Raw genomic sequence first — 13,738 nt, 5'->3', positions numbered from 1 at the left:
CACCCCACTGGCAGGCCCCTCTGCATTCCCAAGCCTCGGCCGCTCATGTGGTTTGGAGAGAAGCCCAGCTTGTCTTGCACAGCCTGAGATGAATTAGGCGATTATGAATCTAGGACAACATTTATGGCTGTTTTGGCTCGTGGAGGAGCTCTGTGTGCGAGGGGGGCGCCGGCCGGCCTCATGGACCCAGCAGCTGGGGGCGGGGAGGCGGGCGAGTCACAAAGACTCTGGAATTCTCGCCTGGTCCTCCCCACCCCCCACAACCCCTCCTGACCCCATAGACGTTCCTCTGCCCCCTCTGGAGCAGGCTGCAGAGTCAGGAAGGGGGGGGGGAGAGTTTGCTTTGCAAGGGGATTATAGCCCAGAGATTCCAGAGGGAAAAGCAAGAAAGTGGGAGGGGGTTGATCTCTCCCCCCAACACACACCCCACACACTCTGCCTCCAATATTCTGCTTCTTCGAACACTGCGATGGGCAAAGGAGAAGGGATTTGGGGGTTTGAGGAGCTGGCGGCAAATCGGCGTGGAACTCCAAGGAGAAAGCCCCAGTGCCGGGTTCGAGTTCTGCCCATTCTGGAACGCAGAGCTGGGATTTAGGGTGACTGATTGGGCGGGGGGGGGGAGGTGAGTGGATGGGTGCAGGGAGCGGGCAATAGGATGTAGACTCGAACCCTCTATCCCAGGGGTCAGCAAACTTACCGCGCCTCGGACCGGTGTCTCCAGCACCGATCGCGCGTCGGGCTGAAGGGCATGGGAGCGCGTGGCCATACGTGTGTGCAAACGCTATTTCTGGTGCACTTCCGGGTCGGAGGAGCACCGGAAATAGCTTGTGCGCATGTGCACGGGCCTCCTCTGACCCGGATGTGCACCGGAAATAACACATGCGCACAAGCTATTTCCGGTGCTTCTCCGACCCAGAAGTGGGCAGCCGCATAGCACCGGTAAGAGCGGGCAGCGGAGGTCATCGCAGGCCCGATAAACGAGTCCCTTGGGCCTTATCCTGCCCGCGGGCCTTAGTTTGGAGACCCCTGCTCTATCCTCTATCTAGGCAAGTAAGATGCATGAGCAGAGATCGAGGGCATATTCTAGCCCAGAGGTTCCCCAAAATCTCTTGGAAATCTACCTTCTTTGAGCCATGACAAATCTACCTTCTTTTACTTATCTATATTTCTACCTACGACGTCTTGAAAAATAAGTTGACAAGTAGCTTAATCCTACGCATAGTCCGGTCTGCCCCAGGGCCTGGGTGGTCGCCATAGTCCGCCTGCCATTGGCCAAAGAGGCAGGCAAGCTGTGATCCATTTCCCAGGCCAGGCTGAAGCCAAAAAGGGTTTCCCCGAGCCCAGGAAAAAACCTCAACAAAAGAGGTTTAAAGACTCTCTCAAGGCAAAGCTAAAAAAATGTAGTATAAACACTGACAACTGGGAAACACTGGCCTGAGAGAGCTCCAGTTGGAGAACAGCCTTTACCAAAGGTGTCATGGACTTTGAAGACACTCGAACTCAGGACGCAAGGGAGAAACGTGCTAGGAGGAAGGCACGCTTGGCAAATCCACACTGTGATCAACTCCAGCCCGGAAACCAATGTCCCCACTGTGGAAGGACGTGTGGATCCAGAATAGGCCTCCACAGTCACTTACGGACTCACTGTTAAAACCGTGTTTTTGGAAGACAATATTAATAGGCTACGAATGATCGCCAAAGGAAAAGAAGAAGTGTCATTACACAATAGATTAAATGGGTTTTCAATTTTTTCCTCTCTCCTTTTCTTCCTTTGTGTTTCCACTTATTTTTGTTTAATGCCCCTCCCCCAATTGCACCTGAGACGACGACTGCCCCCTGGGTCGTTCCAGCGCCCCCCAGGGGACGGTATCACCCATTTTGGCAAACACCAGTCTAGACAGTCAAAAGCTTTCTGGGTGCAAAGCTGAGCTGGTTACGGTGAGGCCTAGGGAGAGTCCTGAGGGCCACATAAAGAGGGCTAGAGGGCCACAATCAGACCCCGGGCCAGAGTTTCCCCGGGCCTAGCCTAGAGTGCTCTTTCTTGGCCCTTCCCCCCACGAGACCCCCGCCCGCCTGCTCCACCTACCTGTGTACATAACCTATCCGGTGTATTGAGTCTATGGCCATCACCATCTCGGCCAGGTAGAAGCGAGCCATCTCCATCGGGATGCGGTCCCCAAATTTGCTCAGCAGCGTCAAGAGGTCTCCCCCAACATAGTAGTCCATCACCAGATACTACAGATGGATGGAGTTGAGAAAGGTTAAGAAACAGCACCAAATCCTCCTTTTTAGGCAACCGTGTTCTCATAGGCCAGTGTTTTCCAACCAGACAACCTCTGGCTGATGGGAATTGTAGTCCAAAACAGCCAGAGGGCACCAGTTTGGCAAAGACTGGGGTATCATTTGTCGCAACGCCAACTGCTGTTTGGAACCCCGAAAACTCAAAGTGTTCTGCCTCCTTGCGTCCTTCAACCCACAACATTTCCCCTCACAGGCTGCCACAACCAGAGACAGGGGCTGCATCTACAAAGTTATTAAAAAAAATGCTCTGGGGGGAAAAACACATTTTTAAGCCCACAATGGAAAATTTCATAGAGTTCCGATTTTAGCTCTATAGCGCCATCTGGTGTCACGGTATTATAACGCATTTATAACGTTTTATTTTTTACTATACGGCCTAGGACCCTCGTACCTACGGGACCGCCTCTCCTGGTATGTCCCACAAAGGAACTTACGGTCTTCAAACAAAAACATCTCGGAGATCCCGGGCCCCAGGGAGGTTAGGCTGGCCTCAACCAGAGCCAGGGCTTTTTCGGCCATGGCCCCGATCTGGTGGAACGCTCTGTCACAAGAGATTAGGGCCCTGCGGGACTTGACATCTTTCCGCAGGGCCTGCAAGACAGAGCTGTTCCGCCTGGCCTTTGGCCAGGGCACAGCCTGACTCCCTCCTTTGGCAATCTTCACAGAACTCTAGCCCAATGGTTGCCATCAATTTGATTTTAATAATTTTATAATGAAATGATTTTAGAATGTTGTATTATTTTGTTTTATTGTTTTCGAGGTTACCAGCATGAATTTGACCAAACTGCGGGAGGTAGTGGAGGACAGAGGTGCCTGGCGTGCTCTGGTCCATGGGGTCATGAAGAGTCGGACACGACTAAACAACAACAAAATTATTTTATTGTTGTTAGCCGCCCTGAACCTGTCTTCGGCTGTGGAGGGCGGGATATAAATAAAATTATTATTATTATTATTATTATTATTATTATTATTATTATTATTAATGTAGCTGAGTCCAGGGTTTTGAATCTCAGGATAGCTCAGTTGGTTAGAGCGTGGTGCTGATAACACCAAGGTTGCAGGTTCGATCCCCCAGTATGGGGCCCCTGCATATTCCTGCATTGCAGGGGGTGGGCTAGATGAGCCTTAAGGTCCCTTCCAGCTATATAATTCTATGAAGCCCGAAAAAACTCTGGCGAGTGGGCTGGTGCTTACACTCTGTGTCAGACTGATGCCCACACCTGGAGTCAGTAAAGAAGTTCTGTCCGACCCTAGTTATTATTTTTATTTTATTTTATATACTACTATTTTCCCCAGCTGTCTTTAAACAACCCTACGAGGCAAGATAGTATTATTATTATTATTATCCCCATACTGCAGATGGAGAAGCTGAGGTAAATGCTAACTATACCGACTTAGTGAAGGCTGGCGTGCGAATTTGAAGGGCTCCGTTCTTCATTTGTAGAATACGCCGTTCTCTGTTTAGCCTTTGTTACCTGAAAGCTCAGGGCAGGCTACAGTTTTACTAAACTGAAACTATGTACTGCCTCCACCGAGGGGGGCAAAATATGCCTCTGAATACAATTTTCCGAGGAGAGGGCTGTTGTGCTCAGGTTTTCCTTCTGGCGGTTCCCTCACTGCGAGAAGCCAAGTTACAGGGAAGCAGGCAGAGGGCCTTCTCGGTAGTGGCACCCGCCCTGTGGAACGCCCTCCCTTCAGATGTCAAGGATATAAACAACTATCTTACTTTTAGAAGACATCTGAAGGCAGCCCTGTTTAGGGAAGCTTTTAATGTTTGATGCATTACTGCATTTTAATATTTTGTTGAAAGCTGCCCAGAGTGGCTGGGGAAGCCCAGCCAGGTGGGCGGGTATAAATAATAAATTATTATTATTATTATTCCTTGTGGGTTTCCTATATGGGGTATCAGGTTAGCCATCATGAGGATAAGGTGAGGCATTTGATAAGCCTTCGGTCTGCGAAAAGCTTCTTTGCCTCACAGCTCTCGGCGAAAGCGATGTAGCCGCCACAGGGGCCGTCTATCACCACTCCTCCCTTTCCCCTCCGAATTAAAAAACAAAATGTCTTGACTCACTCCAAAATCCAGGTCATCCCTAAACCACAAAGCGACGACTCCCTGCTAACTTGCATGCCCACCAACACCCTAAAAGGCTAAACTCCAGAGAGAACAAATTTGTCGGTGGTGGTCATTTGGGGGCAGAATACCGGTGGTCAGCTGGCAAACTAGAAGGGATGGCAAACGTCAGCGCTTTGTTTCGAAACCGGAGGACGGCTTGCCTTTTGATGTAGAGGCTCTTAATTCCAGACCTGTGTGGGCTGGACATAATCCAGCGAGGAAGGAAAGGCACCCATGTCCAGATCTCCCTTTCCTTTTGTTGCTTCTGTTCTGACTTTCTCGTTGAGAAACTGGATTCCGGAACTGAGCCCGGGCTCCCGTGTCCTGCCAGTGATCTTCCGCCGGAGTCCCGGCTGCCCACTGTCAGAGACAGAGCACTGGGCCAAATGGATCTCCTTCAGTTCTTATGAATAGGTCATACTCAGCAGCCCCATATTGGCTGTGAGTCGTGCAAGACCCGCTCCCTGATTTGCTAGCCTCTTCCCACCTGACTGGAGAGGGCGGAGCCCTCACTGGCTGACTGGCAGACCAGCGGACTGACTCCAGCTACAAAAGCTGAGGCTGCGCAAGGGACTGTTTTGGTTGTGTCACAGAAACGTAGACTTGGAGGGGACAAAAGGGATCATCTAGACCAACTCTGCAATGGAAGAATCGTTTGCCAGTTTGGGGCTCAGGATGCCTACAGGTTATTGGGGTTGGGTATTGCTTTGGGTTATTTGTTTCGCCAATACAATGGTACCTCAGGTTAAGTACTTAATTGGTTCCGGAAGTCCGTTCTTAACCTGAAGCGTTCTTAACCTGAAGCGGACTTTCCCATTGAAAGTAATGCAAAATGGATTGATCCGTTCCAGACGGTGAAAAACACCCCCTAAAACAGCAATTTAACACAGATTTTACTGTCTAACGAGACCATTGATCCATAAAATGAAGGCAATAATCAATGTAAAGGTAGAGGGACCCCTGACCATTAGTTCCAGGAGGCTTCGCGTTCCTTTTGCTGAAGCCTGGAGAGCGAGAGGGGTCGGTGCACACCGATCCCTCTTGCTCTCCTGGCGTCGCTTCGCTGGAGAGGCACTGCACAGCTTTCCCTCTCTGCGCAGCGCCCCTTCAGCGAAGCGGGAGGAGAAACGGAGTCCAGTCCCTTCCGTTTCTCCTCCTGCTTTGCTGGAGAGGCGCTGAGCAGAGAGGGAGAGATTTTTTCTCTCTTGTTCTGCTCCTCTAAAACTAGGTGCGCTTTATGGTCGGGTATGTCTTATAGAGCGAAAAATGCGGCACTTAGTTTTGTTCGTGCATGTTTCAAATCATTTTTACATACTGCTTATGATGTATTTTTGTAAGTCTTTTCGTGTTGTAAGCAGCCCTGAGTGTGGCTTTATCCATGGAAAGGCGGCCTACAGATAAACGATGATGATCACTCACCAGGTAATTCTCGTCTTGGAAAGCAAAGTGCAGCTGCGTAATCCAGCGCTTGTCTCCGTTGACCAACACGTCCCGCTCCTCTCGGAAGCAGGAAACCTGATGGGTGTAGCATCGAAATCAATTTATTTTCTCAATTCAGTTCACAATTATTTGTTATACCATCTAATTTCAGATCTTCTCTGGGTAGCTAAGCATAGAGCAGTATAAAATGACACCCCAATGTGAAATGAAATAATCCCTGCTGTGAAAGTGCTGCACATCTGTGGGTCAGGCCAGGAGCGAACCAGCTTTAAATCACACTGTGCCAGGCGGAGTTAACTCCTTATTGGCAAGAACATGATCTGCACTGACTTGTTCGGGGGGTCAGGCCTACAGAACATAGTGGTTCATTCACGGTAGGTCTCGCCCTATGGATCAGTGTCCAACACTGAAAGTCCTGCCTCCCCACAGCGGCCAAAATAGTGGAAACCTTTGGGGAAAAGTGTCTTTCTGCGGTTTGATGGCTCATAACACCATTTTTTTATTGGAGTAATACCATAAAATTATACATCAATAGAAGGATGATTTAATGAAGAATGTGATGCAACAAAGTCTGTTCAATTATCTGTACAGTGGTGCCCCGCAAGACGAATGCCTCGCAAGACGAAAAACTCGCTAGACGAAAGGGTTTTCCGTTTTTTTAGTCGTTCCGCAGGACAAATTTCCCTATGGGCTTGCTTCGCAAGACAAAACGTCTTGCGAGTTCTTGCAAGTTTGTTTCCTTTTTCTTAAAGCCGCTAAGCCGTTAATAGCCGCTAAGCCACTAATAGCCGCTAAGCCGCTAATAGCCGCTAAGCCGTTAATAGCCGCTAAGCCGCTAATAGCCGTGCTTCGCAAGACGAAAAAACCGCAAGACGCGGAACGGATTAATTTTGTCTTGCGAGGCACCACTGTATTCAATCAAAAGTTTTAGCCAAATAACAACAAAAAGGAAGCACAACTTGATTAGGTTGATGTGCAGTACTTCCTTTCATCTGAATGTAGCCAATGAGAGTGAGTGTTTAGAGAGGCAACCAGGTGTTTGATGGCTCATCAAACCTTGGAAATACTTTCCCTAAAAGGCTTCCACAATTTTGGCTACCAGCGTAAATCGCCTCCTCTCCAGGGTTTTCCCAAGCAATGGGAGACTGTGTCTGCATGCAGCCAACCTCCCCTCCACCCTTTTCATCTCTCTTCTGGTTCTGTGAGTAAAGGGGGGGAGCTGGTTGCAGCAAGAGAGGGAGACACCCATGACTTTTCCCCAGCCAGACTCATCTCTGCCTCTTGGCCTCTGCTTCTGCCTCTGATGCTGAACTGCTCTCTGCCCCAGACTCTCCCTGCTCACTAAGCCCTGTCCTCTCTTCAGCTTCCGACACCTTCTCCTCCCAGTCTGCTCCCTCTTCTCTCTCTGACTGCTCATTGTCGCCCCACCACCAATCCCCTGGCTCTGAGCCTTCTTCCCTTGGGGGTTCCTCAACTGGTTTGTCTCACCATTCCTTTGTGTCCAACCAGTCCATGACAAGTCACCTGAGAATCCCACTCTTTTCGGGTACCATCCAAAGAGCTGGTGTTGACCTATAAAAGCCAAACCACCCACAGGGCCTGAAGGGTGCACCTTGCCATACCCACCTCAACCCGCTTCAGCATGTCCCATTTATTCATTATCTTCATGGCGTACACCTGGGATGTCCTCTTCAGCTTCACGACTGCTACCTGTGCAGGTAAAATAGGAGGTGGGAGTCTGTGTGTTAAAGAAGGGGCTGGACTGACATACCTGGGCCACAGTTGCACCATACATCATCATCATCATCATCATCATCATTATTACAGTGGTACCTCGGGTTAAGTACTTAATTCGTTTCGGAGGTCCGTTCTTAACCTGAAACTGTTCTTAACCTGAAGCACCACTTTAGCTAATGGGGCCTCCTGCTGCTGCCGCCCCGCCGCAGCACGATTTATGTTCTCATCCTGAAGCAAAGTTCTTAACCTGAAGCACTATTTCTGGGTTAGCGGAGTCTGTAACCTGAAGCGTATGTAACCTGAGGTACCACTGTAATATTATTTTATTTATAGGCAGCCCATCTGGGGGAGCCACTCAAAAACAGTCATGGCTTCCCCCAAAGAATTATGGGAGCTTTAGTTTGCTGAGGGTGCAGAGCGCTGTCAAGGGGCCTCTATTCCCTTTGCAGAGCTATAGTTCCCAGGGCGACCCATGAAGAGGGACGGATTGTTAAACCGCTCTGGGAATTGTAGCGCTGTGAGGAGCCGTCTCTGCCAGAACTTTGCCCCAAGCCAGCCTTACCCAGGCTGGCTGATGGGAGTTATAGTACTCAGGCTAAGACCCTCCCTGCCCGCAGACTGTCTCGCCAGAGTGGTGCATGCTCTAGTTATCTCCCGCTTGGACTACTGCAATGCGCTCTATGTGGGGCTACCTTTGAAGGTGACCCAGAAACTGCAACTAATCCAGAATGCGGCAGCTAGACTGGTGACTGGGAGTGGCCGCCAGGACCACATAACACTGGTCCTGAGAGATCTGCATTGGCTCCCAGTACGTTTCTGAGCACAATTCAAAGTGTTGGTGCTGACCTTTAAAGCCCTAAACGGCATCGGTCCTGTATACTTGAAGGAGCATCTCCACCTCCATCGTTCTGCCCAGACACTGAGATCCAGCGCTGAGGGCCTTCTGGCGGTTCCCTCATTGCGAGAAGTGAGGTTACAGGGAACCAGGCAGAGGGCCTTCTCGGTAGTGGCGCCCGCCCTGTGGAACACCCTCCCTTCAGATGTGAAGGAAATAAGCAGCTATCCTATCTTTAAAAGAACCCTGAAGGTTCAGGGAAGTTTTTAATATTTAATGCCGCACTGTTTTTAACACTTGATTGGGAGCTGCCCAGAGTGGCTGGGGAAACTCAGCCAGATGGGCGGGGTATAAATAATAAATTATTATTATATTGTTATTATATCTGAGGGCACCAGGTTGGCCGAGGCTGCCCTAGGGTCACCAGGAAGGCCCCGATATTTCAGCGTTGTTTTCGCCTGGACTATTGCAAAGTTTGCCCCACTGGCCATCTGGTACCGAGGGCACCTGGTAGCAGAGAGAGCCCCCCCCCCAAAAAACCCCCAGCCCTTCTCACCTCGCTGAAGGCTCCCCGTCCAATCACTTTGAGGATCTCGAAATCGTCCCGTTGCAGCCGCAGCGCTTTCAGCCTGGAGGTGACTGGCTCCGCTGGTGGGACAGAAAAGCAAATTATTTGGGGGGGGGGGGCAGGGAGGGGAAAGAAGTGACGTCCAGAAGGGCAGCTTGGAGGGTTTTAAAGGAGAGACTGGGTGGCCACCTGCTTTAGCCAAGACACCTGCATTGCAGCGGGTTGGACTAGATGACTTTGGGATACCTGCCAAGTCTACAATTCTATGATCTGAGGCCCGTCTCTGTGTGCCTCCTCTGTGTGAGGTCCACAGGGTGGCAAAACAAGAACAGGGCCTTTTCTGCAGTGGCTCCCTGTCTGTGGAATGCTCTCCCCAAGGAGTCTCGCCTGGTGCCTTCATTACATTTAATTTTTTAAAAAAATATATTTTTATTAAGCAATTTCAACATAACAATAAACAACTACCTGACATTCAGAAGACTTCTTAAGGCAGCCCTGTTCAGGGAAGTTTTTAACATAGGCGCCGACTCCATGGGGCTTGAGGGGGCCCGAGCCCCCTCAAAAATTCGTTTGGGGGGGCTCCGCCCCCCCAATAATCTCCGGCGCCCCTCCAGCAGAGCGCCATCGCCGCCCCTCCCCCAGCCCAAAATGCACAGGGAGGGGCGGGCTGCATGCCTCCTGCCCTCCCTCCCGAGCAAAAGCTCCACCCAATTTCCTTTGGAGCTGATTAATAGGCGCAGCACGCTCTCCCCTATTCGCTCACGAGGAGGCGGCGCCACTTTATTTGCATATTCATGAGCTTATTTATTATTCATGAGCTTTCCCGGGCCCCCCCAATATTTTTTATAAGTCCGCGTCCCTGGTTTTTAATGTGTGATATTTTAGTGTATTTTTTGTTTCTATGGAAGCCGCCCAGAGTGGCTGGGGAAACGCAGCCAGATGGGCGGGGTACAAATAATAAATTATTATTATTATTATTATTATTATTATTATTATTATTATTACTACTACTACAAATTATCAGACCATATAATCACACACATTATTTTTTCCCCTTTCCCCCCCTTCCATACCTCCCTTCTCCCAAAAAAAGGGACTTCCCTCAGCTCCTCTCTCTGATTTCTCTGCACATATTATTCTCTGCATGTTATAAAATTATACATATCCTTGCCTTATCTATCATATAATCAACCAATAAATTTGTGGATGTTTGTTCAAAACCTGCCAAGGAGTCCAGTTCATTTTGTTGTTGTTGTTTTTAGATAATTTGAAAAAGTTCCCAATCTTCCTTAAAGTCACAGTTGTCCTTATCACATAGTTTTTAGCCAACTCTGCGTGGCTCATCAATTTTTCTTGCGCCTCTTCTTTCGTTGGGATTTCCTCATTCTTCCATCCTTGTGCTATCAAGACTCTTGCCACTTTTGTAGCATAAATAAGTAGATTATTTGTTTTTCTTAGCAGGTCTTGTCCTACAATCCCTAACAAAACTGCTTCTGTCTTTTTAACAAATGTCATTTTAAACATTTTTTTCAATTCATTGTATATCATTTCCCATTTTTTTTAAACTTCTCTGCATTCCCACCACATATGATAAAAAGTCCCTTCTTTTTCTTTACATTTCCAACATTTGTTTGACCCGGTTTTATACATTTTTACCATCTGTACATCATTTTCATAGTGTTTTCTTTCAAAAGAGAACAGTCTGTACATTTCAAATCTACATTTCAAAATTTCAAATCTTCATTACATTTCTTTAGGCGCCAGGCAAAAACATTCCTCTCCAACAAGACCTTTGGCTGATTAATATTCTACAGCCTTTAAAATTTGTTTTTTTGGGGGGCGAGGGAGGTTATTGTTTCATCGTTTCTGTTTTAACTATTTATGTGTGCTTTTATCTTGTGTTTTTATCTTGTGAAACACCCTGAGATCTTTTGATGAAGGGCAGCATATAAATCTAATTAATAATAATAATAGTTGTGTTTAGAATAATCTTGTGCGTAATATAAAAAACACAAAGTGGAGACATTAAGGAAAGCCAAAGGGAAAATATGAAGAACAGAGGACCTGACGAACGGATTATTAAAAACGCGTGAGGTAAATGGTGGAAGTCTTTAAAAAAACAACAACACTTTATTTAAGGTAGATAAGGACAAGATGAAATTATACAATTGAATATAAATATAGATGGGAAACGGCTATGTATAGTGAATACTTATCTACTTTAAAAAAATTTCACCTATGATCTTTTTCTTCTACTTCTTTATTTTTTCTTTGTTCTTTTTTCTGATATCGTACCTTTCATTTCACTCCTTTATTGTGAATAGCATTTTATAGAGGTATAAATAACTGTAAATAGGAAAAGAGACAAAGTATTCTCTATTTTTTTCCCTTGGTTATATGTGTTTTCTTTTTCTTTTGTATTTTCTTTTGTTGTAAATATGTATGTTTTCTAATTTGTACTAAATAAATAAATAAATACAATAAATAAAGGCTCACATCCGCACTTTGCCACCCCTCTCCTTCCTTCTGCCTCTCCCCTGCCTCACTTTGCCTAACGATAGGGCCGGCTCTGTGTGGCACAGCTGCTGAAAAGCCAGAGAATCTAGATCAACAGCTATTTGAAAATGCAAAATAATAATAATAATAATAATTGGGGGGAAAGAGAGCCCATGGGGTGTAGTGGCTGGAGCGTCACACTACAACCTGGGAGACCAGGGTTCGAATCCCCCCACTTGGTCGTGAAGCTCACTGGGGGAGACTTTGGACCTTGCATCTCTTCGCCTAACCTACGTCACAGGGTTGTTGTGGGGAGAAAATGAGGAGGGGGAGAAACACGCCCCCCACCACCACCTTGAGGTCCTTGGAGAAAAAGGTGAGATATAAACACAATAAACAAAAATAAAATAAACCCAGTGCCCTGGCCGAGGTCAGATGGGCATTATCTAATAAATAATTTTTATTCATTTTTACACATATTTTCCAAAATAACATCCTTTTAAGCATCATTTCGAATTTTTTCGCTCTCACCGCCTGAGACTTCCTTAAACCTCGACTGACGGTTTTCTAAAGCCTTTCTAATTATGCGTTTTGTTACTATAGTTACGGCTATAAACTCTCATTTCCGACACATCTATTCTTAATTCTCCTCGCGATAATTTATAAATTACTCCTCACGAAACTTATTTTAACCTTACGAGCGATGTCAATGGTTTGCAACTGTTTTCCAGTCGAAAACGTCTTCCGTTCCTTTAGGAAAGTCTGGTTCTGTGGGCATTGCCGTCCAAAAATAAACTAAAATATGGAGGGCACCAGGTTGGCAGAGGCTCATCAACCCCACATAACGCAGGCAGATGCGCTCACGTTTATTTCCATGCCTTAGCTACCCTCTGGCAGATGGTCCTTCGGATGAGCAAGAAGCGGGGAAATAATGTGGCATTTTCGAGCCCACCTGCTATGGCCTCTGGACCGCCTAGGCGTTGGCCTCGGTCATATTAATAGCGGGCCAGAGCTTCCCTTATACAGCAACGCCAACTCTGGGCAGGGGTAGCATGACTCAGAGGTTTCTCAGAGAAGGCCCTGTGCACCACCAGAGGCCTGAGCGCATGGCTTAAAATAAACTGTGCAGCCAACTGGTGGGGTGTGGAGGTCACGTGACCCAGCGAGGGGGGTCAGGTGACCTCAGCACTTGGCGTCAACCGGGTGACTCAACCGGCGGCAACGGCGACGTCTCAGAGATTTGGTGTTTGGGGAAACAGATAGCCTCCGAGGATCTCGAAAGCGATTTCCTCACATGGCGGCGGAAAGATGAAGCAAAGAGATGCTCAGGGAGAGATGCAATCGCCGCCGCCTTGGCAGAGCGACAGCTGGAAGTCTCGAGGCAGGGAGAGAGAGAGAGAGAGAAGGAGCTTATAAATAGCTCAAGGATGTGACCCAGGAGGATGGAATGGGGTTTGTTTGGGGAGGAGATTGCAAAAGACTTAGGGGGAGAGGCAGGAGGGAAAGCATGGCTTGCTTGGCTCTCCCGATTGTCACACGCGCTAAAAAGAGCCTTCCTAAAGGTAAAGGGCCCCCTGACCGTTAGGTCCAGTCGTGGCCGACTCTGGGGTTGCAGCGCTCATCTTGCTTTATTGGCCAAGAGAGCCGGTGTACAGCTTCCGGGTCATGTGGCCAGCATGACTAAGCCGCTTCTGGCGAACCAGAGCAGCGCACGGAAACGCCGTTTACCTTCCCGCCAGAGCAGTATCTATTTATCTACTTGCACTGGTGTGCTTTCGAACTGCTAGGTTGGCAGGAGTAGGGACCGAGCAATGGGAGCTCACCTCGTCACGGGGATTCGAACCGCCAACCTTCTGATCGGCAAGTCCTAGGCTCTGTGGTTTAACCCACAGCACCACCCGTGTTCCTAAAGGTAAAGGATCCAGCCAAAATGGCGCCTTTTCATCCTTCTTAGGGTGCTGCGATGCCACTTTAAACAGCGATGGATTCCCCCCCAAAAATATACTGGGAGCTGTAGTGTGTTAAGGGTGCTGAGAGACACCCCTATTCGAAGAGCGGTTTAACAAACCATTCCTCTTCCCAGGGGCTTTGGGAATCGTAGCTCTGGAAGAATAGCAGTCCTCCACAGAGACGCGGGTGGCGCTGTGGTCTTAACCACCGAGCCTCTTGGGCAGGGGTCTGCAACCTTTAAGACAAAAAGAGCCACTTGGACCTGTTTCCGAAGAAAACAACAACTGGGAGCCGC

The 13,738-nt window shown here is 48.2% G+C and overlaps 1 protein-coding gene across 5 annotated transcripts in view; it reads right to left on the bottom strand.

Annotated features, from left to right (window-relative positions):
- DMPK (DM1 protein kinase) overlaps nt 1-13,738 on the bottom strand; it is a 53,659-nt gene that overhangs the window by 17,374 nt on the left and 22,547 nt on the right. For all 5 annotated transcript variants that reach the window (XM_028742114.2, XM_077932288.1, XM_077932289.1 and 2 more), the window contains exons 2-5: nt 8,986-9,077; nt 7,484-7,567; nt 5,837-5,932; nt 2,087-2,235 (exon numbers count right to left, since the gene is read on the bottom strand). In XM_028742114.2, coding sequence (XP_028597947.2) covers nt 2,087-2,235; nt 5,837-5,932; nt 7,484-7,567; nt 8,986-9,077 — 421 coding nt within the window. The remainder of the gene's footprint in view (nt 1-2,086; nt 2,236-5,836; nt 5,933-7,483; nt 7,568-8,985; nt 9,078-13,738) is intronic.

The sequence above is a fragment of the Podarcis muralis genome, chromosome 7, assembly GCF_964188315.1.
Source record: "Podarcis muralis chromosome 7, rPodMur119.hap1.1, whole genome shotgun sequence".
Taxonomy (NCBI): domain Eukaryota; kingdom Metazoa; phylum Chordata; class Lepidosauria; order Squamata; family Lacertidae; genus Podarcis; species Podarcis muralis.
The sequence above is the reverse complement of the archived record's forward strand: the minus strand, read 5'-3'. Positions and strand labels throughout refer to the sequence as shown.